At 43.6% G+C, this 23,582-nt stretch overlaps 1 protein-coding gene across 5 annotated transcripts in view; it reads left to right on the top strand.

Annotated features, from left to right (window-relative positions):
• The window catches only part of LOC146972460 (zinc finger protein 516-like), a 46,305-nt gene extending 30,917 nt beyond the window's left edge, over positions 1-15,388 (top strand). For 2 of the 5 annotated variants that reach the window (XM_085802688.1, XM_085802687.1), the window contains exons 3-6: positions 2,471-3,856; positions 7,181-7,285; positions 9,272-9,342; positions 11,550-15,388. In XM_085802688.1, the coding sequence (XP_085658814.1) occupies positions 2,471-3,856; positions 7,181-7,285; positions 9,272-9,342; positions 11,550-11,609 (1,622 nt within the window). In that variant the 3' untranslated portion in view covers positions 11,610-15,388. The remainder of the gene's footprint in view (positions 1-2,470; positions 3,857-7,180; positions 7,286-9,271; positions 9,343-11,549) is intronic. The other 3 variants (XM_085802686.1, XM_085802685.1, XM_085802689.1) reach the window with 2 other exon arrangements.
• The last annotated feature ends 8,194 nt before the right edge of the window (positions 15,389-23,582 follow it).

Below are 23,582 nucleotides of genomic sequence, written 5' to 3'. Positions count from 1 at the left end.
TTGTAGTGATTGTTTCCACCAGCACCCCCCGCCCCCCCAGTACAGACACTCAAAAATAGCAGCAACATTTCTTCAGGCCTGATCGAGCTGTGTGCTATTTCAGGTCTTCCTGTCTCAGGAAACTCCCCTCACCCCCTTATCTGTGTGTGAATATGGTTTTTGCTCTCCTTTGTCTGTGTCTTTGCCATGGAACTATGTCTGTATGTTTACTTTTACTTCTCACTGATGTTGTTTATTGTATAACAACTGGCTTGAGTAGAAACATTACACACCCATACTGCAGCAGTTTAAGGTGTGGTTAGCTCCGTTTGTAGTAATAAATGTACTGTTAGGAATTCAGTCGCTCCAAAATAGACATATTGCTTTCTGGCAGCAGGCGTTGCATCCGCAGTACACAATCCTTTCAGCTCAACTGTACAAAAAACTACAAGCTGTGATATATCAGATTCAAAAAACATAACATTTACATACAGTGCATGCTAAAATGTGACACACCTATTGTTGCATTATGCTGCTATTTAAAGAATTTGAAATTTATGACAAAGTTTAGATTGCATTTACCAAATGAATTGACAAGACATAATGGGACTGGGTTGATCCATCCATCCATCCATCCATCCATCCATCCATCCATCCATCCTTTTCCCTTGTATCTTTGTTCTCCATCCCCTCCGACTCTTTCTTAATCACTAAGGTTACCTCCTCTGACCACCGTCACTCATTCACTCTTCTTACCACCGAGCCAGCCAGGCTGCCTTACGTCTGAGGGATTGGTTATTTATAGAGTCACCTCCCAATGGAGAGGGATGCAGGCAATGGGGAAAGAGACACTCAGAGGACACTCTAGTCCCAAATACTCTGTTGTCCCTTACAGCCATTTTGCTACTTTTTGGGAATGCAAATGAGAAGCTGCAGTGTAGTACAGTGCAGTACTGTAAACATGCAGATACTGACACTGGCGTAGGGTTTCTGACAAATCAGACTGTAGACTGAGGACAGTTTTAGTGGCATAGATTTGGGAATACTTTAATTGATTATTTACGTGTTTCAAAGATACTTATGTTGTTTTGTCCACTGGCAACATGATAAGTATAACTATGAGCAGTAGGTCATTTTTGGACATGTAGTGGTCTAACTCAGTCACTCTGATTGCACCGATACTTTGGAAGGGTAGTAGGAATATCATTGTTGATATTCAATTATGTTCATCAATTATTGTAACCCTGACTAGTAATTAATTAGTAGAAGACATGTATCCGCTTTCGGGATAGGGCACATAAGCTTTACCACCCTGCCTAGTGCCTACTTAACTTCCCAGCCCTGGGGCTTTACCTTGGCACAGTCTGATTTGTGATTGTTGGCTACTGTTGCCAACAGGAAGCCAAATGAAAAACAGATGGCAGGTTACCGGTATTGTTGTAAAAACAGGGAGAAGTAGGGGAAAGCACAATAATGTAATATCTGATCTGTTGGATCATAGGGGATTTTAGCCCATTATTTGTATATAAGATGACATAAAGTCCTATGACCTGGCATGGCTCTGATATCATGATTTTATGTTTGATGTAAGAAACTCACAATTACTTACAAGAGGAGATCATGTTTTACATCCCTGTATGTTTACAACATTTACCAAGCAACGAAACGCAACTACTACTGTGATGATAAGTCCTATTTTCTAACTCCTGGAATTGGATATTATGGAAGATATTAAGTTTTCCAATGTCAACACTTAAAACACCATGTGTATGTGACATATACACCCCCTTGTGGATAGTTTCTGAAGCTGCATCAGGAATCAGCAGTCTTGACTCAACACAATAAAGTACCTTGAAAACCTGAAACAAGAAACACATGTGCAGTCCAATCCAGTTCCAACACAACAGCCATACAATAAATAAACCAATTTTGTAAGTCCTAATGTGGAATTTAATTAAATGTGACAAAAAGAAATGTGTTTATTTAAGTCTGTGGTAATGTTTTACAGTCTATGATTGGTTGACATCATCTTCATCACCATAACCTCCCCAAATTACCACAGATAGTGACATAATCTTAACAAATTGAATATGATAGCCTAGCTGTATTAGTATTTTCAATGACAGGGCTAAAAAAAGACAGTTGTACTCACATGTATTCTTGGAACATCTTATGATATTGTGATGAAACAATTGTTGTTATTTTTGTGTTGATCTGTTTAGCTGTATCATGATGGCATAGGCAATCATTTTACTAATGGCAGGAAACGTTCCATGCGTTTTAAAATGTAAAAAGATGGTATAGGAACAAGGGTCAATACTGCAGCCTGGTGGCTGTTCACTAGAATTACATGTGGTTGCAACAATATGAATCTGGCACAGTGAACTGAGGTAATGAGCTCTGACTTATGGCTGGTGGTAGAGAGGAGTATAATCTAGACAATTCCCTTTGCAGTCATTGACCTTTATGTTGTCACATCTTCCCCCTACAGATGAGAAGCCTTACATCTGCAGCCTGTGTGACTTTGTTGCTACAGACTCGCAGGCTTATCTGACTCATGTTCGTGTCCAACACCCGCCTGCCCCCGAAGATCGACCCAGCCCCATTCCTAGCCCTGGCTCCAGCTTGGACCGAGGCACCCCTAGTGGTTATCCCAAGCTGAAGAAAGCTCTTCTGCAGGGCCTCAACAACTCCGCATCACCTTCGTCTTACCATTCAGCTCGAACGTCACCACTCGATCCCAGCGTGACCCCCGTGGATCTGTGTGTGAGGGCTGAAGGCATCAGGGGGGAAGGCTCCTCAATCTTGGACAGGAAGAGCCTCCCTAGCCACAAGTGCTCCTTCTGCTCCCACTCTACCCGCTACCCCGAGGTGCTCTGGATGCACCAGACCGTGGCTCACCGCATCAACAGCAGTAGCTCCAACTTGGCTCCTAAATGGGCCTTTAAGAACAACTCAAAAGGCTCCAGGGACGGCTTGTTATCCTCCAGGAGACGTACTGGTCCCCCACCGGTCCTGGAGGGAAAGGAGTGTCCACCGCTGCCTCCGCTGAGGCGCACTCAACGAACCCGGCCCCCAACCAACTCGAGTGAGGTCCTAAAGAAGAGCAAGCCAGCCAGTCATGCGGCCACACCATCATCATCATCATCCTCTACCCCCTCCTCCTCCTCCTCCTCCTCCTCATCGTTCTCCAGGGGTCCCTCATCCTCCTCAGGCTCCCAAGCTGGGAGAGTCCCAGTACGGCCAGGCAGCAGCAGCAGCAGCAGCAGCAGCACCAGACACACAGAGGACCAGAGTCATCAGTCTCGCTTCAGACCCAAAGTGGATATTTACCCTCGGGGAACTTCGCTGTCATCCTCCAGCTCCATAGAGAAAAGCACTGGCACCCTCTCACGTTCCTCAGCCCCCAGCCCCAGTTCCGCCGCTGCTGCTGCTGCCTCCAGGATGGCCGATCGCTACTTGATGCCCCAAGAGGGCCTCGGATTCATGCTGTCCAGCAAACACGGCCTCGCAGAATACAGCCGCACTAGGGGTTCTCCTCATCAACTGCTCCACAACAACTCCCACAACCACCAGGGCCGGGCGAATGCGACCAGGCCCAGCACCATCACCCACAGCTCTGCAGCTGGACTCAACTACGGAGTCTCCCAGGCACATGGAGGCACTCTGCAGACTTCCTCCTTCTCCTCCTCCTCCTCCTCCTCTTCTGCTTCGTCTTTGCCTTCAGAGGCTCGTGGAGATGTAAAGCAGGAGCCGATAGCAGAGACACCAGAGATGCCAAGTGACATTCTCAGCTTCCTCAAAAACTACAGCCCCCATGAACTGGCTGCCCTCTACCACCGCTGGGGTGTAGCCAACACCCTGCTGGATCCCACTGGTAAGCAGGCATTTTATTAACTGATATTATGTGTTTGCGATTTAGAGCAAAGCAAACCCAGAAGTCTGTTTTTTTATTAGTTTAGTAAGTCTCCCGTGAAAGCTCTCATCATCAGCTCACATGCAGTGCGCCCAGAGCATCTTGGCCTCGGTGAAAATGCCAAATGTCAAGGAGTTGAGGAGGAATATTTTCCACTGAGCATCTTGTCTCTGAGCTGCTCTGAGTAGAATTGACTGAACTTGACAAGTCAAAGCAGGAAAAGACACACACAGTCACATACGGAAATCCATACCGTGATGAATGAGCCATATTCAATCAGGTATACATATTTATCCACTCTGACACGCTCTCTCACACTAGCTCACCATCTGGCAGAAAGTGATTGACAGACACATATACTGCTCCATTCTGACAAGGTTTTTGAATAATGAAGGGGAAATCCATTAAATGAGCACACATGTTTGCTTGGTATGATAAAAGGCGGTATCTAGGGCAGCATGTGTGTCTGTGCATGTGTGTCCATATGTGCTCGGGTTTTTTAGATGCAAAAGTTTGGTGTATGTGTGTGTGTGCGTATGTGTGTGTGTGTGTGTGTGTGTTGTTTTTCGCTGTGAAAGACGTGAGAGAACCTTTGCTACTCTCAGGTCTGCGAGGCATGCCTAGTCTCCAGCTCCACTCTCCCAGAAAGCTGTCACAAACTGTTTAGGTCACGGCTCTGCCTGACGAGAGACTCACACAGATGCGAATGGAGGGAGGCAAAACAGAGAGAGAGGGAACATAAGAGGCAAAGAGAGAGAGAGATGAGACAGAATAATTACCCCACCAGCTGCTTTGGAAATGGTCATTACCGAACATCCGTATTATTTGCCCATTTTCAGTTGTGTCTCTAAGGTCAAGTGGGGCTGTATGGAGCCAGGGGTCAAAGACAACAGCCCCAGAGCAGACACATGACATCGCTGTCACCCGTCCAGGCACATATCGTCACGATCCGCCTTAGCCCTTTGAGTCACATGCTATAAAGTGACCTTTTTTGAGCAACTGAGTCTTTCTCCCTTTTCTCTCTGCAATACGTGCACCAGCATGTGTGTGTGTGTGTGTGTGTGTCTGCTTGTGTTTTCTGTCCAGCACTGTCTTGTCTTTCATTAGTGCATCAGTGAGAAGGGCTGGCGGCTCAGAGTAGAAGCAGAGTATCCAGAGGCCAAGCAGTCGGGCTGCCAGAGACACTCTCTGTCACCTGCTCCGCCTCCCTGTCCTCCTTGTCCTGCTGTGTCCCTCCAACTCTCACCACTCACCAACAGACCACACAAACATAACATACACACACAACAACCAGTGGGCACTGCCCAGGTATATGCCAGCCTTAATTCTTGGGGACGCTGATGTATCCAGCGTGGGGTTTGAGCAGTAAGCGTGTCCCTCAATGAAAGCACCCCCCAACCCCCCCGGGGCCTGGTACATGTCAGCAGGAGAGGTCACAGGAGTGCATGTGTATGTGTGCGTGAGAATGCGAGTGCGCAACGGTCATTATGTCATCAAATAGACCCAATGTGCTGTTTTCCTCCTGCCGCACTATGTTTGCATTATATTATTAATACCTGTCTAATTGCTACAAATAGAAATGTTTTGTCATCATGGAACAACATGATTGTTGAAGTTGACTGGCCTCACTTTTAGCCACTCAGCATGCAACCTGTCTGCTTTACCAAACACAGTTGGGCTTCATGGCCCCAGAATAATTTATTTCTTGGTGGCATTTTTCTTATACTGCCTCATTATAGTTTCAGAACTCTCATTAACTGTTTTCAGTCGGAAATAGGCTGGTTTTGGTCAGAGTTTCACTTTGGTTTTTAAATGGGCCTCAAAGTAAAATCCATGCACAATTAAAGTATCTTTAAAAAAGTTTCAAATTTAATTTAGTTTACCCACAAGGAATCCAGTTAAGAATTAGAGCAAGAAGTGTAAGAAGTGTGTTCTCAAAGTATATAAAAAAAAGGTAATTTCAGGAAATTTTAAAATATTGTAACTGCATTAGTCACAGTTTCTGTGATGTGACAGCAAAGTGTATACACTGTGGGTATGCCACGACGAGTGGGAAAGTTAGATTCATCGACATTCTTCAACACCTACATGAAGAAAATGACTAAATGTAAAAACAGGATAGTCATGTGACTGAATGCATGGTCTTTGAAGTCATCAAGATTCAACAAGTTGCTTCTTTTTGCCATTTAAAACCATTAATATGTAAAGGTGGCTTGTGCTGCAGCATCACCCTGTTGCCCTGCGTGTGTGTGTGTGTGTGTGTGCAAATGTAGCCAGTGTGTGCCACAGCCCATGCCTCACTTGGACCGAAGACACACAGACACACACAGAGAGATATGACTCCTGAAATGCATACACATGCAGACACACACACACACACACCTGACATGTGACACACGGGCAGCGGAGCGGGCACATCACAGCCGGGGCGTTTTAATTGCCTGTAATTTATGCGGTGTGTGTGTGCTGTGTGTGTCTGGCTGTCAGCCTCTGAGATGATGCTGTGTGACAGCTGCAGTCCAGCCCCTGGAGCTAGCCGCTCATAATGACACATTAGACATACTAATGATGCTTACGCGAGTCCACTACTGACGCTACCTACCTCCACCGCTCCAGCCAGGCTCTGTGCTGCTTATGTACACCCACTCACTTTCTGCCCATTACTGACCTTTACGTCTCCATTCAATCTCTGCGAACGCCGCCATGAGGAAATGTCTTAACTGATACTGATGTCCTCCTCTTCCACCACTCTTCAGGGGAAAAGTCACATGTTGAATCTCACATGGAAATTTAAAGCACATGCGATTTTAGGACACTTTTCTTTTTTATTGACTTTCTTTTAATTCTTAAGTTTTTATTAAGTTTTTTGTTAAGTTTTTTAATATTTAAATTTAACTCACATTCCTTTAAGGGACAGACATGAAACATCAAAGTGTACTGTATATAACACAACACACCTGATCACTACAACATTTGGCAAAACATTCAAGAATAAAAAATGTAAAAGAAGCAAGAAAAACATACTTTTGAAGTGTTCCCAAATCGCTAGTGTTTAACATTTTAAATCAATGTGATTTTTGCACCTTCTTTAAATAAAGACTTGTTGATTTAAACTGACTAAGTACTACAGATGTCCTCAACAGTTAATCTGTCTAAACCTTATCCCAAATAAAAAAATCTCAATTCAAACAATAACTCTTTGTATATTTTGCTAATTTTGTGCTTTCCTTAATTGTGTGTTCCCTCTTTTTTTCTCTGTGTGTGTGTGTGTTTGTGTGTGACCAGGGATGCTGAGGTCCCTCATGCGACAAGGACAGTATTTCTGTCACGAGTGCGGAAAGAGTTTCAGTCAGCCCAGCCACCTGCGCACTCATATGAGATCCCACACAGGTAAATACAACCAACATCCAACAGTAACACCCACAGATTACACATGTGCACACATATCTAATGGATCTAAACAACAATACACCACAAACCATCTCTACTGTTGCCACTGCTATCAGCATGTGTCAGCTTTTAACCCCTGTGAAATGTTAAATGAGTTTAACTTGCTCATTATTTGAGTCAAAGAGGTCACCTGTTCACATTTCTTGAATATTTGCAGTACATAAAAGAAGTGATCATCAGTCAGTAAAGGTGTGACATTAGTAAAAAGGAACGGTTTGACAAACAGACATCGGCAAATAGCAACAGCTCTGACAGCAGGTGAGATGTACTGTGTGTGAGCGAGGCCTTAAACCTGTAGAGCAACCTCATCAGCCGCTTGTTCTTCATGTATTACGACGAGACGCTCCCATTTTTTCTGGCCTCTCCTTCGACAGTCACTTGTTCCTGTGCCACCTGTGCACACGCAGCATCGCCGCCCCTCAAAGCTATTTATCCACCCAGAAACACTCACATGACTTATAGAGAATATATGCACGGGGATTCACGCTCTCGACAATATTTCATGGTCCGACTCTCAATACGTCGGCGACGTCCCTGCATTCACCGAAATAAATCAAAACAGATCTTTTTGTTCAGTTGAGTGTGACAGCCAGTCTGTGAGTTCCTCCCCTGCCCTGGGCTGGGCAGCTGTCTCTATTTTTTAAACTGAAACATGATTTGCTCCAGATACTGACCTGTGACAAATTGTATACATTATTAATCACATGTCAATTAGAGAGATGGAATTGTGCATTCTAATGAAGCAGAACAGCATTTGTCCATGCCAGCCTTATGAATCCATTTGCATGTGTCCCGATGCCATTCACCAAACAGCTTGATTTAGACGTCCTGCCTTCTTCCTCTTCTTCTTCCTCCTTTCCCCCTCCACTTCTCATTTCTCGGCCCCCTCTTCCTTTTATTTTCCTCTCACTTATGCTTTCCGCTCATCTCACCTTTTCTCTCGTCCCATCCCTCTTTCTTTCCCCCTCTCTTTCACATTCCTTTCTACTCTGATTCCCTCGTTACTTCCTTCTCATCTCACCTTTCCTCTTTTCTTCTTTTGTTTTACTCATTTCTGTTCCTTTTATATGTCCTTTCTCTCGCTCTTCTCTTCTTCCATCGTCTATCATTTCTGTTCTTCTATTGTTTCCTCTCATCTTTCTTTTATCCTTTATTTCCTCTCCTCTCCTCTCCTCTCCTCTCCTCTCCTCTCCTCTCCTCTCCTCTCCTCTCCTCTCCTCTCCTCTCCTCTCCTCTCCTCTCTTCAGGCCCGCTTTCCTCTTCCTCCTCCTTCCCCTCTCCTGTCTCCTGTCCTGTCATGTCCATCAGCCGGCCTGGCAGTGATCACACTAGACAGTGAGTTAAGTAGCTTCTTTATAGAGAGTGTGAATGATATGTGGCACAGCCAGTGATTCTAAGTGACAGGGGCCAAATGGTAAGTGATGCAGTACTCAGTCCCCCCCCACCCTCCCCCCCAAGCCCTACTGTAAACACATACACACACACACGATGCGATGCATTAACACACACACATACCCATGCTTAGACTCTGTAAACACTTGCCGAGGCTGTAATTAATGTTGTCACCAGTGGTTGTCTTCAGCATGGACGTGCACACGCAGAAAAGGCCAGCCACCCCGAGGCCTCCATTAACATGCGTCATATTAAATCACTGACTTGCCTCCACCAGGTTCCATCACCATCATCACCACCATCATCACCATCATCATCACTGCCAGCTCCCCTCTATTAGCAAGGGTGCTGGTGGCAAGTGCTACAGTGTGCGGATGGTGGTGAAAGAGAAAAAAAAAAAAAATGCTTGTGTGGATCTGGTAGAGCTTTTAACCGAATGCCCTCCTCCCCTTCCACCCTCCCTCCTCTTCCTCCTCCTCCTCCTCCTTCTCCTCCTCCCCCCTCCCCATCCCCACCCTCCTTCTCCCCCCACAGTTGGGTTTGATTTTAACGGACTCCACAGAGGTACTGACGCTCACACCACCGCTTCTGAAGCTCCCAAACAAGTATGTGGCACAATAGCTAATCACTGGGCTCCCCCCCATCGCTTCTGCATGTTTCTTATTATGACTGTCTCACCTCGGCATGTGCGTGTCTGTGTCAGTCCTGCACACCCCATCTTGTTGTGAATGTGTGTTGTTGTTTTTGTTTTTTCATGTGTAACAGTCACATGTGGCACACTCTGCACCTGGCATTAACACCTGGCATTCTCACATCGTTTGCTATTTCTTTTTTTTTTTCTTCTTTTTTTTGCTGGATGACACCTGACGACAGCATGATGTATCACAGATGCGTCATCAAAATGCTTCACGCTTCAGTTTTGTATCACTTTTGGTGACCGTCATGTTTTTAATGGAGTTAGACTTGAGTAATTGAGGAAAAGGCACCTTACTTACTGGATAGGCTACTGTTGTTTATTATTCCTCTTTAGCTGCTGATTTTTCACTCAACACTGACACAAGTGAAATCATTTTTTTCTCTGTTATGCCAAATTTCAAAATTCCTTCCCTTTGTATTGTAGAGACAATCAATTAATCAATCAATCTCTTTAGATAATAAACAACAAATATCCCGCATACACACAACACCACATTTATGAATGGATGGCCTTCCAGGAGTCTGGTGGCAGCTTCTGTTGGTAAAAATCCTTCATATCCTGTGGGAGAACTGCATGCTGGTAGTTAGTATGAGGAGTGAGGAGCTTAAGTGCATAAAACCACAATGGTTACAGACTATAAGTAAAATGATTAATTGATTGGTCAGTTTATTAGTTGGAGGATAGAAATTGACAGCTATTTTAATAATTTCAAGCACAAAAAATCCTCCTCAGTGTGAGATCTGGCTTCTTATCTCGGTCTTTTATCACGGTAAATTGAATAACTGTGGGCCGCTGCTTGTTGGATGGACGAATAAAAGTCGTCTTAGTCCCTTTAATGACTTTCAGAGTTTCCAGAGTCAGTGACGGAGACAAGCAGCGAGGTAGAGGGAGCAGAGGAGTAAATCTGTTCAGCTTTGACATTCGGAGAGAGCCGGGTTCTACACACTGCGCCTCCATCTTAATTAATCACACACATCACACGCAGACACGCACACACACACCCACATGGACTCAAGATTTACCGCACACTATGAATGATGGGAGCAGGCATGGCAGAGGGGTCCAATTAGATGTAGTGTTGACGCTGCTTTACGGTGACGATAACCTTTAGTATAATGTAGTGCACCGGTCCCGTCAGCGATGTTTCCTCGCAGGACGATGTCGTGGAGGTTTTTCGCTTTCCTCTCACGTCTCACCCTCGCTGTCTTTCCAGCTGTTTCCTTTTTTGATTTTTCTGTGATTAATTATATCTTTTTTTTTCTTTGTTTTTGTTTTTTATCTCCCTCTCCCCCCTCCCCAGCCCCCTCCCTCACACCCCCACCTTCCCCTCTTCCTTTTCTCTGTTGTGTTTCTGATGATGTATGATAACAGCTATATTTCGCTTTTTCTTCTTCAGGGATAGGGGTGCGGGAGGGGCACGGGGAGTCATTTGTTTTCCCGCTTTGATATTCCTCCATTTATCAAAATGATAATTAGGTGCAATTAAATGGCAATCTCATTTGTTTTGTTCAGGTGTTTGTTGCTGATTTTTTTTTTTTTTATATTATTATTTTCTTTATTTCTTTATTTATTTTTGCCGAGGTGTCTGTGCCATTGTAGGTCAGTCTAATTAGAAAAGAGTATAGGGTGTGTGTGTGTGTGTGTGTGTACAGTGTAGTGGGTTTGTGTGTGTGTGTCCGTGTGTGTTTGTGTGTTGGGGGCTGTTTGATTGAGAGAAATGCACAGAGAGACAAGTAGGACTGCTCAGACAGGGAGTGTGTGGCGCTTCTCTCCAGATGGCAGGAAACAGAAAGGAAGAGGAAGTCCATCTGGGTCAGGATAAAGAAGCAAAGTTAACTTACTAAGTGAAATTAGGTGTAAAAAATTAAATGTGAACGTTGATCTTGACCTGCATAATGTTTCCCTACTTGTAGCTAACTGCCATCATGTGTCTTGGTTTATATTTATCCGTTTGCTTTTTTTTGTTCTGCTCCCACTGCAGCGAGTCTGCATCGTTGTGTCTTGTTAATTCCTCCGTATATTCACTACTCCCTATAATGTCTTGTCCTTCTCCAAATCCTGTGGCCTCCTATCTGACCTATCAACCTATTGTGTGTGTGTGTGTGTGTGCTTTAGGGGAGAGGCCATTCTGCTGCCAGCTCTGCCCATACCGAGCCTCTCAGAAAGGGAACCTAAAGACGCACGTCCAGAGTGTCCACCATATGCCTTTTGACAACAGCCAGTATCCAGACACAAGGAGCTTGTCGCTGGGCCAGGAGGAGCGAGGAGCGCTGGCTGACCAACACCCACCAACACCACAGAAACAATAACCCTCAACCCTCTGATAGACCAGGATCTGGACTTGGGACCAGGCTATTCAGGGAATCACACAACCCAATACCACTGTCACCGTCACAGTCAGATCAGAGGACTGGATGTAGGACCCAAAACTCCCCACTGACTTTTTGAGCCTCTCCTCTGCACCCTTCACTCTTTAATGACCTTATAAGAATTTTCTACAATGAAGGTTCTTTTGGTTTTTGGAAGTTTTTTTTTCTATTATTATTATTATTATTATTATTGTAAAGAATCGAGTTAAAGCTGTTCTAGACAATTGTAAAATCACAGAATAGGGCCACAGAAGAAGAGTGTCCTGTCTCCTTTTGGGAAGAACTCTGCAATTTGAAGTTCAGCTGTCAGGCGTGCACACAGACGGGAACTTTTCTCCTCACAAAAATAAATGAAGAGTGAAATATAAAATATGTTGGCAGGAAGGCTGCTTCTTTAATGTTTTTTTTTTTTTTTAAGTGTGAAGTTTGGCAAAAAAAATGAGGAAGTTGTGTGTAGTTTACATCACCTTAATCTGAATAAAGCAGCCCAGAGAATTGATATATAGTAGTTACCTCTTGCTGCCATTTTGGAGGTACCAACACGTGAAGATGCTCCGTGCAGCTTCACAAGAAAAGCAAAGAGGAGGAAAAAAACGGAACTTCAACACAACAGCGTTTTAATCAAGGACTGTGGCAATGCATGGCTGCTGTGGTTGCCCCCCCTCCCCTCCCCTCCCCTCCCACCCCACACCTTCTCCTGTTACATTTAGCTTTATTGTGTGAATTTGTGCATTCCTCAGGACACTGGTCATCTAAGAGATGGCGTGAGGGAGGAGAAGACGCTCTGCCCTTCATCAGCAGTCAACTGACACGTTGCAAGTTCGTCTCCTCCGGGCTCTTAAGTCGTGAAGATGAAGACTTTGCATCTGCATGTGTGAGTGTGCGCAAGTGTGTTAAACTCACTTCCCTTCCACTCCAGAGTGCAGTGACCACTCGGAGGCTGTGCAGCTGATGATTAGAAAGAGAGAGAGGGAGAGAGAGAGAGTATGGAGAGAGGTAGGATTAAAAAGAGAGCGGGAGAGAAAGAGAGAGAATGCTAATGGGGGTGTCTGCTTTAGTGCTCATTAAAAAGAGTGTGCGTTTTTAATAGCCAATATAAATGAGCGTACCATTTTTATGGTCATTCAATTATTGTCCATTTAAGAGGAAGGGAGGGAAGTGGAGGCAGTTTTCCTCCATAACTCCATCATATTAGGGAGTGTTTCCCACACCAACACTTCTGACTTTGAATTAGACTCCAAGCAGTGGGAGTGGCAGGACGGCGTTAGTGGATTGCACAATTAAACTCCAACTTGTGTAGATGTAAAGGAGAAAATGGTACTTCTAGTGTTAGCCACAAAGATGCATCTTAATATTTTCTCATTGCTAAAGGGGTGATTTTTTTTTCCTGATCTCTTGATCTCTTAAAATTGAATCCTGGCTCCAAAAAATCTTCTTAATCCTTTTTGATAGAAAGCCAATCAGCTTCACATGGGACATTAACACAAGGCCTCCCAACAGGGTCTTTATGTAATGTGAGGGTCAGAAAACATATTTTTCTACACAAATTTAGCTCTTTTTCTTGTGAAATTGTGGAAATCATTTAAAATTTAAGAAATTTGAAACAGGACACTCAGAGCCAGGCTCGCTGTTCCGCCGTCTCCGGTGCAAGGCTAAGCTAATCGGCTGCTACCTGTAGCCTCACATTGAATAGATGATGTCCAACTGATGCGTTAAAACTGGCAGGTTGACCTCACAAATGAACACAGACACAAAGTACAATCAAGAGATTCAGCGCTGCTTTTATACAGCAAAAATATAAGCAGACTAATGAATCAGACTCCCATGGCATGAGAAAAATTCCTGGAATTGTGATGTGAAGATTTTGTACTGTAGAGGGCCAGAAAGAGGAGGTCAGAGAGAGAGAGCGATAGATAGATCGAGCAGCCAGAGGTCACGGGGGTCAGGCTTCCTGAGAGTTTGGGGATGAATACATAAAGTGGAAACGCTTTGAAGCCTATAGGACTCTAGAGCTGTCACAGCCTTAACCCAGTTGTGAGTGAGAGTGTACATTAATGCATGTGTATGTGCATTCTTTTCAAAACCTCTTCATACTGTATAAGAGGTTCACTGACTTCTCTGTACTCCAGCCTCCCTCTAGATGCTTTGTATACTAGCCTACCTCCTCTGCGATGAAAGCCTGTCTTAAGTTTGTTGGCTGGTATAAAGGTATCAACTGTTCTTTGCAAGGATGATTTTTTTCTTTCTTTCTTTCTTTCTTTCTTTCTCTGGTGTCCCATGCTTAGTTTTCTCCCCTCAGCGGTCTCCCATGATTGAATAAGCAATGCCTTGACACACTGGGGAACAGAAGAAGAAGGAGAAGAAAAGAAAGTAGTTCTTACTTAAAGAGCAAGAGTCGAACTGTTGACTTTTGCACGCATAGAATCAAAATTCACACCAGTGAAAGATCACAGAGCAGACAGAGTACTGTACTTCCCGTCTATTTTGAGACCTCACTAGTTTTTACATGATGATGAAATGGTTGCTGTAACCAGTGGGTGGGTTGTTTAGATATGCATACAATGTTGTGTGCTTGAATATGCCTAATAATACACAAATGTGTATGTTGAAGGTGTGGGGTAGTGAAAATACTTGAAACGGATACTCTAGCCTTCGAGGTAGTGTAGTACTAATACCAATGTACAGAATTCCCTTTAAGATTAACTCCTCAGTTATGAATTTGTACTCCGAAGTGTGACTTAGAAAAACTATGAAGCAGGAGTGAGTGTATGTAATATAAACTGTATATCTGTAATCCACTTTTACCAAACCCTTTATATACAGCAGTAGAAACCAAATGGCATTACTAGTGCACTTAGACTAGGTTACTGCTTTAACTGTTCTCATTTTGTCCAATTCTAGCTAAGGTTTCTTTGAGAATGTCTCTTTATTGGTGCCGGCTAACACACTTCATCGTCATTTCTGTTTTAGAGGCTTTTCTTTTATTATTAGGATGAATCCATAGATTTTAACGACATGGTTTGTGGCGGCGGCTGTGTGGCACAGCTTTTTAGCTACGATTCCTCATGGACAGTTTGATAATACTAGGTGCAGCAGTGCTTATTTTTCATAAAGATGTAAGAGTGTGTTTTTAGTCTCTCTTTGCTAAACTGTAGGATTTGTTCAGTAGCTAGTCATGGCTGCCCTCCCAGAGGGGCTGGCAGGTGTTGTTCTTTTCTCTTTGGTTGGGTTTTTATCATGCCTCTTAAGTTGTATTATTTGTGTCCGTATTGCTTTTTTTAAATAATATTTGTTATGAACTTCATGATTAATTTACCTTAGAAGACATTATTATTCCAAATGTATTTGGTTGATATCTGTATTTATTATCACTTCAAAAAGGATAAGAGGACAGAGGCAGACAGGAGCATTTGTTTTAATTTGATTTTTCTGGGTTGTTTTTGTTTTATACCGTGTCGTTTTCAAGCCAGCAAGCCGATGTGAAAGCTCTACCTCGTCTGAGCCATTCTCAGTTCTGTTACACTTTTGTACATCATTTCAAAAAGATGTAATGTCATGTCCACAATAAAGACACACAAAATGGCACCTGTTGGCAGCGTTTCATCTGGGTTTGCTTGTTTTTGCCGCTGTGACTGAACACGTCCAAGTATAGATGAAAAAGCTTCACAGATTCACAGTTTTCACATTTTATTTTTTTTCCTCTTTTACTCACACTACTGGTGTGAAATTTACAAAGATCCAGGTAGTGCACTGTCTGTGGATATTGACAGGATTAGAAACTGAACATATTTTGTATTCCTTTGTGTCTCTCACACACAGCTTATTCTTGGTCGGGTCACTCATGGCCGTCAGATGTTACTGTCACCATGTGCACATTAGCGCTCCTGGTATATCAACACTAAATATTGATCAGTGTCGGTGACTTTCTAGTACATTCCCTGCCTCACCACAGCTACAGGGCAGAAAAAAACCCATAAAACATGGTGAGAGTTTATTTTCTTACAGGATGTAAACCGTTCATTAGTGTATTAATGTTCTCACCTTGCAACCGAAAGGTCCTCTGTTCAAAAGTTAGGGGGCCTTTAGTGTGGAGTTCATGTCCTCCATTGTAACTGTCCTTATGTCTCTCTGGTTGAGTCGTCCAGTTAACTCACACAGTCAAAGTGCAGGTAAGGCAAACTGAAGATTCAGATCTGACTCAAGGTTCAGGCTCCATGGTCTGGAGTAAAAATATACATTATACAAAATACTAGCAGGGATAAAGTTGACTTTACCAAGAATAGAGTGGATTCATGTACTGTTTAACCTCTGGCCTACCTGAATGTCTTTAGAAGATCAATTGAAAAGTGATACTCATAATCGTAGTCGATCATAAGAACCTATCTAATGCTTTTTAATCCTACCTCTCTCCAGCACATCTTCAAGAATCTCCTGAAGACTCCAAGAGCCTCTTATTTCCTAACACCTCTAACACCCTAACTTACCTAACCAGCACTTACCATGCACTTGCAATGCATTCCTGTACTTGATCTCCCATTCATTAAATAGATGTAATGCTTCGTACTTACTCCTGTTTCCTCTTGGACTGAGGCTTGTGATGTGCCTCGGATATAAGTATCTTCCAAATGGCTAAATGCAGCATCTGCTCAACCTGCAATGTAGGCCTACTGTATCTCCATGGTGACTTACAGACACAACAGAGTTACACAAGTATCATGGTCATGCATTATCTGTTTCCTCCCATCTCCTCATCAATCAATACATGTATTTGACACACCTGACATGCAGACAGCAAACCTGGTGTGACTTAACACATCCATTGTTCAGGATGTTTCACTGCCTTTGGGAGAACACACACACATCACCTCATATGAATTCTGCACGTGTGGTGTAGTAGCCTACTAGGCGGCTGACGTACTTGCTTTTCCTGGTCAACTAGATTGAAAAATACTATAAAAGCCATTAACAAACTAGTACAGTAGAATGCAAATGCAAATTTACTGTTAATTGCCCCACACTTTTTTCCAATGCAACTGAAACTCTACCATACAAACCTGCCTCTCTAACACAGTCTGGTGTCTCTAATAGTGCCTTCTAGCTCTGACTGAGCTCCGCACACAATCTCCATCGCCGGCTGAAGAAAGTGAGAGTGGTCATGATTTATGAAGATGTAAAAACAGATCAGACCTAAGCCACACTGCAAGCTGTTCCCTTTCATAGCATGTGACACATTTGATGGATAGTGACTTTGATGTTCGCCCGGCCCGTTGGCACCTTGATGTCCATGTGTGGCCGTGCGGTTGAAGTCGAGCTGCCAAGCAACGGTGATGAGAAACCCTCACCCTTCAACTACGAGGGACCACCTAGGGATTTGTTGCTACTTTGCCAGTCTCTTTCATGTTCGGCGTCTACGTGCACCATCTGTCTGTCGGTTTGAGTGACGGCTGAATGACGGGTTCCCTCTGAGAACATGGCACATAACGTTAATGCCAGGCAGGCCTGCGGGCTGAGAAAAGACTGCAGCTGCCCGTCACTCTTCTCAACCTCATCAGTCACTCCGAAGGCAGACGTGACGGCCCTGAGCTCCCCGAAAAACCTGTTCGCTGACATCTCTTCTTTCTGTCACACGGCAGACAGAGGCTGACTGACTGACTGACTGACTGAGTGACTGACTGAGGTGGAAAATACGCCTAACGTCAGGCTGACTCAAATTTGATGGATAGGTGTGTTGGAGAGAACAGAGTAAAATGCGATTTTCTTTTTTATTTCCCGCAGTAAAAGAAAGCTGTTGTTGTTCTCTTTCTAAGTCTTTGCTTTTACAGAGGTGTAACCACAGGGGTATCAACACATTACTTTTTACTATTGCACAGAGAAGGTACAAGGTCTTTGTTTTTTGTTTTTTTACTTTTGCCAATGAATGCTTTGTTTATTAAGGACTGCATGAGACTGGAATTTTTAGATTGGCACATGATAGCTGATACGTGACCATCCTCATGCCCCAACATGATGCAGCAGGAGAAGCCTAACACAACATTCAGTCTTTAAGGAAATGCTAAAGGGTGCATGATAGGTTTTTTTGTTCTGGTCAGTGTAGAGAACCCTTCCTCTTCACCTTTTATGTTTTCATGTCGATCTGTTCACTTGGTGCCATGGATGAACTGATTATAGTTGAGAGTCAAAGGTCAGCGCAGCCTATCAAAATCACATTTGCAGCCATTATTCAAGAGTTAAAGCAGATATCATCGGCACGGCCGTTTCGGCTAATGCTGTGTTCAAGGCAGGCTTTTGAAACCGTAAGTTACAGCTTCAAGTCACAACTACGACTTGGTAGCGTTCCAGGTAACCCGTAGCTCGTGTTTTTACCGTCCTGTTGTCTGTGAAAGTTCCCTATAACGGCCACTCGTAACTTCCGACCCGTGAACTCGTACCAGATCGAACTGGTATGACTTCACAGGAAGGAAAAACACAAAGTACGAGTTTCCTTGAACGCACCATGAGTTAGCAGCCCCCGCCCTTGTCAGGCATCAATTGGTCCTCGTGCTACGTCACCACATTCACGCGCATCCCTTGGCTGCACACACAGCCCTTCATGCCGTTCTCTCCCCTCATAGGCGGCGCTATCAATAGGCTAAGGGAAGCTTAGCTTCCCCTAGATTGTCACAGAAAATGAATCATCACAAATAATAAAATGAAAAAATAAAATAATGTTTTTTTTTTTCGTTGTTGTTTTTAAATTATATTTTAGAAAGAGGTGGGAAATACATTAAAACACACATTTTTAAAGTATTATCTATGTCGATGGTTTATTTATTTTTTATTTCAGTGGTATATGACTGGTTACCTGCGTCATTAAGTACACACGGCGTAGCTACAACGCGCAGCGTAGAAGCTTACCCCTTTGCCTCGCTATGCTACTGTAGTCACTGACAGTCCAGCGAAATTAAAAGAAAAAAGCCCGGTAAAACAGACATTAGAAGGTTTTTGAATATCAAAATTGACGAGTCCGAGAGTCCCATGAAGCAGCAGCAATGAAGCCGACCACGATGCTTCCACGACCGGCTGCCGCCTTCTCTCCTGCCACTGGCCTCCATGATGACACCGGCTGCCCCCCCCCCGGATACCGGCCACTGCCCGCGAGTCACCGGTCTACCTCCGGACAGCCGCGCTCCCCCGAACACCTGCGCACACCCTCCTCCAGTCACTGGCCTAAGTTACGTCCAGACAGCAGCCCCGACCGCCCGGACACCTGCTGCCTCCCTCCTCCAGTCACCGGCCTACCTCTGGACACCTGTGTGAGCGCACATTCTCACAGGAGTTGCGCAACTGGATGAGGACAATGGCACAGCAGATACTGTCAACTCTGTTGCTTCTGTACATCGAGAGCGACAACTAAGAGGATTTAAACCTGAAGAAATAGTTGAAAAATATGACACAAACGCCCCGTGGCGTGCTGCTTAGGGTAAGAACATTGATTAGGTTAATTATGGGCCACTACAAAAGCAAAAAAAAAAACAACAAAAAAAAAACAAGTAGAGAATGAAAGGAATCATTCTGCTGCATCTCAGTTTGATGAACATCAAAACTATATAGGCTACAGTATATCTGCCTGGGTAAAGACTTTTTTTTCTTTTTCTTTTTTTTTTTTGTCCCGTAGCTTCCCCATTCCTTCTGCCCTAGCGCCGCCTATGTCTCCCCTCATTGGATAACACTTGTATCCCACAAGGAAAATTTTCTCCTCGGGTTACAGCAGAGCAGAGTGACGGAGAGACTCGTGTTTAGGCTGAAATACTTCATGTAAGTGATTGCTGACGGAAAATAGGACTATTTAGGACTTATATTAACAAAAACATTCCACTGATATCTGCTTTAATACATATGCTAATCATGAAAACATACATAGCACCTTTTATTGATTTCTGGAAGTCTGGACAGACTTGACTGGTTGGCAGAAGAAAAACAACTGTGACGTGGTATTAATAGTCAGTGGTAAAATACTGGTGGGCTATGTCTAACAACTTCTTACTTTATAAGGCCAACAAAGACAAGGAAGCCCATTTCATGCAACAATTAGGTGAGAAAGAAGGCAGGATTTCAACTCCCTAGTTCTTTTTTTCCCCTTCCTCCCACAACCATTTTCATCACTTTTTATTTCATTCTAACAAGAGTACCACCAAGAAGAACTTCAAGGAGCTGACTGTCCGAAAAAGTGTTATCCCTATTTGAATAATTACCATTTCTCAGACGTCTCTATGACAGGCTTTTGATCCTGCCCTCAAGTTTAGGAACAGAACAGAACAGAGATCAGAACTGCTTTAAATCTGTCTTTAGAGATGGTTGGACAACACTTCAAACTAGTTTGTTTCAAGAACTGTTTGACATTTATGGAAATACTCTGACTCACTTTCTTTTTGATGAGAGTCAGATGAGAAGATTGATACCATTCGTATCTGTCCAGTAAATATAAGGCTATACTGTCAGTAGTTGGTGACCCCACCCCATTAACCTATACAGCTCACTACTTGATAAATGATACCCCATTTGTTAGATCTGTAAAAGTTGTAGTATGATGTTGGATTATAAGAATATTTCTAAGCATAGAAAACTTACTTTCTAAGGTCATGGTACAAAAGAGGCTCAAGTTTCACCATGCTTCACTATATGTTTGAAAAACTCATTCCAGTACCTTTTTTATTGTGATATTTATACATCAAGGCCTCAACGGATACACTGCTAATAATCGGGTTAAACTTATTCCAACTGTTGTGAGTACGATATGACAATTTCTCACTTTAGCAGCTCCCTGTGGTCGTATCAAGACAGTACAGTACCTGCGCCACAGGATCCAACTTGTAAGACGTCACCAGGATTCTTTCATTTCTCTACAAACAAAAACTCATGCCATCCAATGCTATGCACTGTAACTTTCATTCGGAGTCAGCTCTCGCCCATGCTCCAGTTTCATTTGCCATGTTTCTGAGCCTCCATCTCATCCTTGTCCCTGTGGTATCGCTCGCGCTGCACTGCGTGTAAGAATGAACATCCCTCTGGAGCAGCTTCCTCTTTGCATGTAACCCTTTGTAGCTCTGCTGCGAACAGTCCGAGTCAGAGGGCATGATCTATATCTGCCACCAGGGAGCACTATCCCTCTCTAATGGCTGCTAAACGGCCTTCCTCAAGAAGACGAGGGCCACATCACACACCAAATGGTTCTTGTATGCGTACGGCAGTGCGGGCAATGGAGGGGTAAATATACTTAAAACACACTACGGCGTAAATCAGCATGGCAGCCTTGACTACAGTTACCACCAGAGAGTCAGACTCCTCCGCATTTCCCAGGCAAAAGGCCAAACGCATTTACAACACTTCAAGTGTCTGCGACACAAGAACGCCCTCTCCACTGTGAAATATGTAAATATTGCACTAATCAAAGGGTGGTGGAATCGCAAAATGCCACGGAAAGGTTATGACCTGGAGCCTGTGCTAATAGGGGAGTGAGGGAGGGGGAGGAAGAGGAGGATAGAGGAGGTGGTGGTGGGGGAGGGCTGGGGGTTGAGTTGTGGTGTTGGCGGTGGTAGTGGTGGTGGTGGTGGTGGGGAGGGGGGAGTAGAGGAGTGACAGCTACCACAGGCGTTTCTCCTGCCTGAGGAGGACCTTCACATGCTGACCTCCGCCTCCTGCACTCCAACGCTCTGACAGTAATGAATAGGAAGGGGCTGTTTATGCATATCAAATGTTATTTACTCTCCCACAGTCAACTGTAGCCACAGAGGATAGAAAGAGAGAGGAGCAAAAAAAAAAAAACACACACACACAAAAAAACAGGATATTCCCAAAGACCGTGGGCTGCCATTAGAACAATGTGGACAAGAATGCAGAGGCCTCTGCGGTGCACTGAGGTTAATCTATCTATCGCAATGAATTACATGACATGGTTTTTGTGGGGCTTTAGCTTGACTTGCTTTTAAAATGCGGCATTGTTCACTGCCTTGATTTTCCTCCAGCATTTGAGTGCTTGACAGATACAGAGTACCTACATGAAAACAAGCCCTTGTAAGTATATAAGTGAACTTGACAATGAACTCCTCTCGATATCCAGCCACACGGTTATTTACTTCAACTATCTCCTGCTCTTCCAAACTAAAGTCTATATCCAGAGACAGAATCAGGGGGATGTTAACATACATTCTAGTCATGTAATATATTTTTAAGCAGGATTAATTCTTTTCCACATTGACATGATTGGTCTTAAATAGCACAAACCTTAAAAAGCCAGAGGGAGGAAAAGCCTGCGTGGAATTATTCAAGGGAATGACGTTCGACGAGCAGCTCAAGAAAATGACCTTGAGCACGAACAATGAAGAATCAGCCGCCAGAAAACGTTTGTGTTTTCTCCGAGCCCCTGCGTGTCATCGTCATCGGTTTACGGCTCAGCTTCATTTTCCATCAGCCCTTATGAGAATTAAGTTGGATCTTAAGTATGTAAATGAGAACCTATTCTGTGCCCCCCACCCTCTCTTATATGAATCCCAGGACAGACCATGACATTTAACATCGCCTTCACTAATTTGTGCTTAATAGCCAAAAAGTGATTAGAATTAACATTAATGACATTTCATATGTCTCCCCTTCTACATTCATTACCCCTTCTCTGGTGCTGATACTTAACCAACTAATGCTGGTGGCTGATTCTTGCAGCTTAAATTTCACGTTACACTTACAGCAGGAATCTTTCTGTCTCCCCTTTTTTTTTCACTTCACTTTCTTCCGTTCCTTTGCGTGAAGACAACAAGAGAGGAGAATTAAAGACGGGGAGGGAGGGGTGGTGCTATAAAGCCTTTAAGTTGGGAATCTATTCTATCGGTCACACCCTCTTTACCAATTGACATGAGCATCGGAGCAGATTAAGAATGTGGGGGGGTGGGGTGGGGGTCATCTCTTTTCTGGCTCAACGCCTGTCCTATCACCCTCAGCCCTTCTTGTTGAAACAAATGCTGTCCGTTATCCTTCATCTCTTCTTCTCTTTCAGCTGCTTGAACCTGACTCTTCTATAGTTTTCCCCCCAGTAAAGCCGAATCACAGAGGATAACAGTGCCTAAAGAAATATCTATAGTGTTTCATCTGTTGCTTATATCTGTACATGGAGGTGATTATTGGGTGAAAAATGAACATTGTTTCTATCAAACGACAGTCTCTCCACCAAACCCCTCCACCCTCCTCTCTGGTAATTAGTAATGGTCTCCAACCTTGTTCAAGGGCGCTGAGCTTTTCCCATGTGCTTCTACAGAGAGGTCACCCACTCCTACAGCAAGCATGTGACAAAGGTGGTTCAGCGTCAGCCACAGCAGCTACACATTTTTGTATAATATTAAAATAGTTAAATGGAAAACCACTATTTTTTATTTCTTTATAGATTCATTAGATACTTTGATGAAACACTGTGGAATTGAGGCAACGTTTTCCAATTTAAGGGTATGATCAACCTCTGCAAATTTTTCAGTGGGGAAAATATATCAGAAAGTTTAATCAACACGAATAAAGCCAACATATGAACCACATCAGGGTCGAATTAATAATAATAATAAAAAACTCGGCATTTACTTTTTGTTATAAACTTTTGGACAACCCAACAAGGACAAGCCACTTTAAATGACTCACTTACATTGACAAATGACATCTTTTACAAATCATTTTAATATTGTTGCACTCCAGTGTTGTAAACATACTGGCTGTATGACTATACGCCAGAGTAATGACAATTGTTATTACAATTCGATTGAGT

This window comes from Trachurus japonicus, chromosome 16 (genome assembly GCF_045865225.1).
Source record: "Trachurus japonicus isolate A0001 chromosome 16, Traja_1.0".
Lineage (NCBI taxonomy): Eukaryota > Metazoa > Chordata > Actinopteri > Carangiformes > Carangidae > Trachurus > Trachurus japonicus.
The sequence above is the reverse complement of the archived record's forward strand: the minus strand, read 5'-3'. Positions and strand labels throughout refer to the sequence as shown.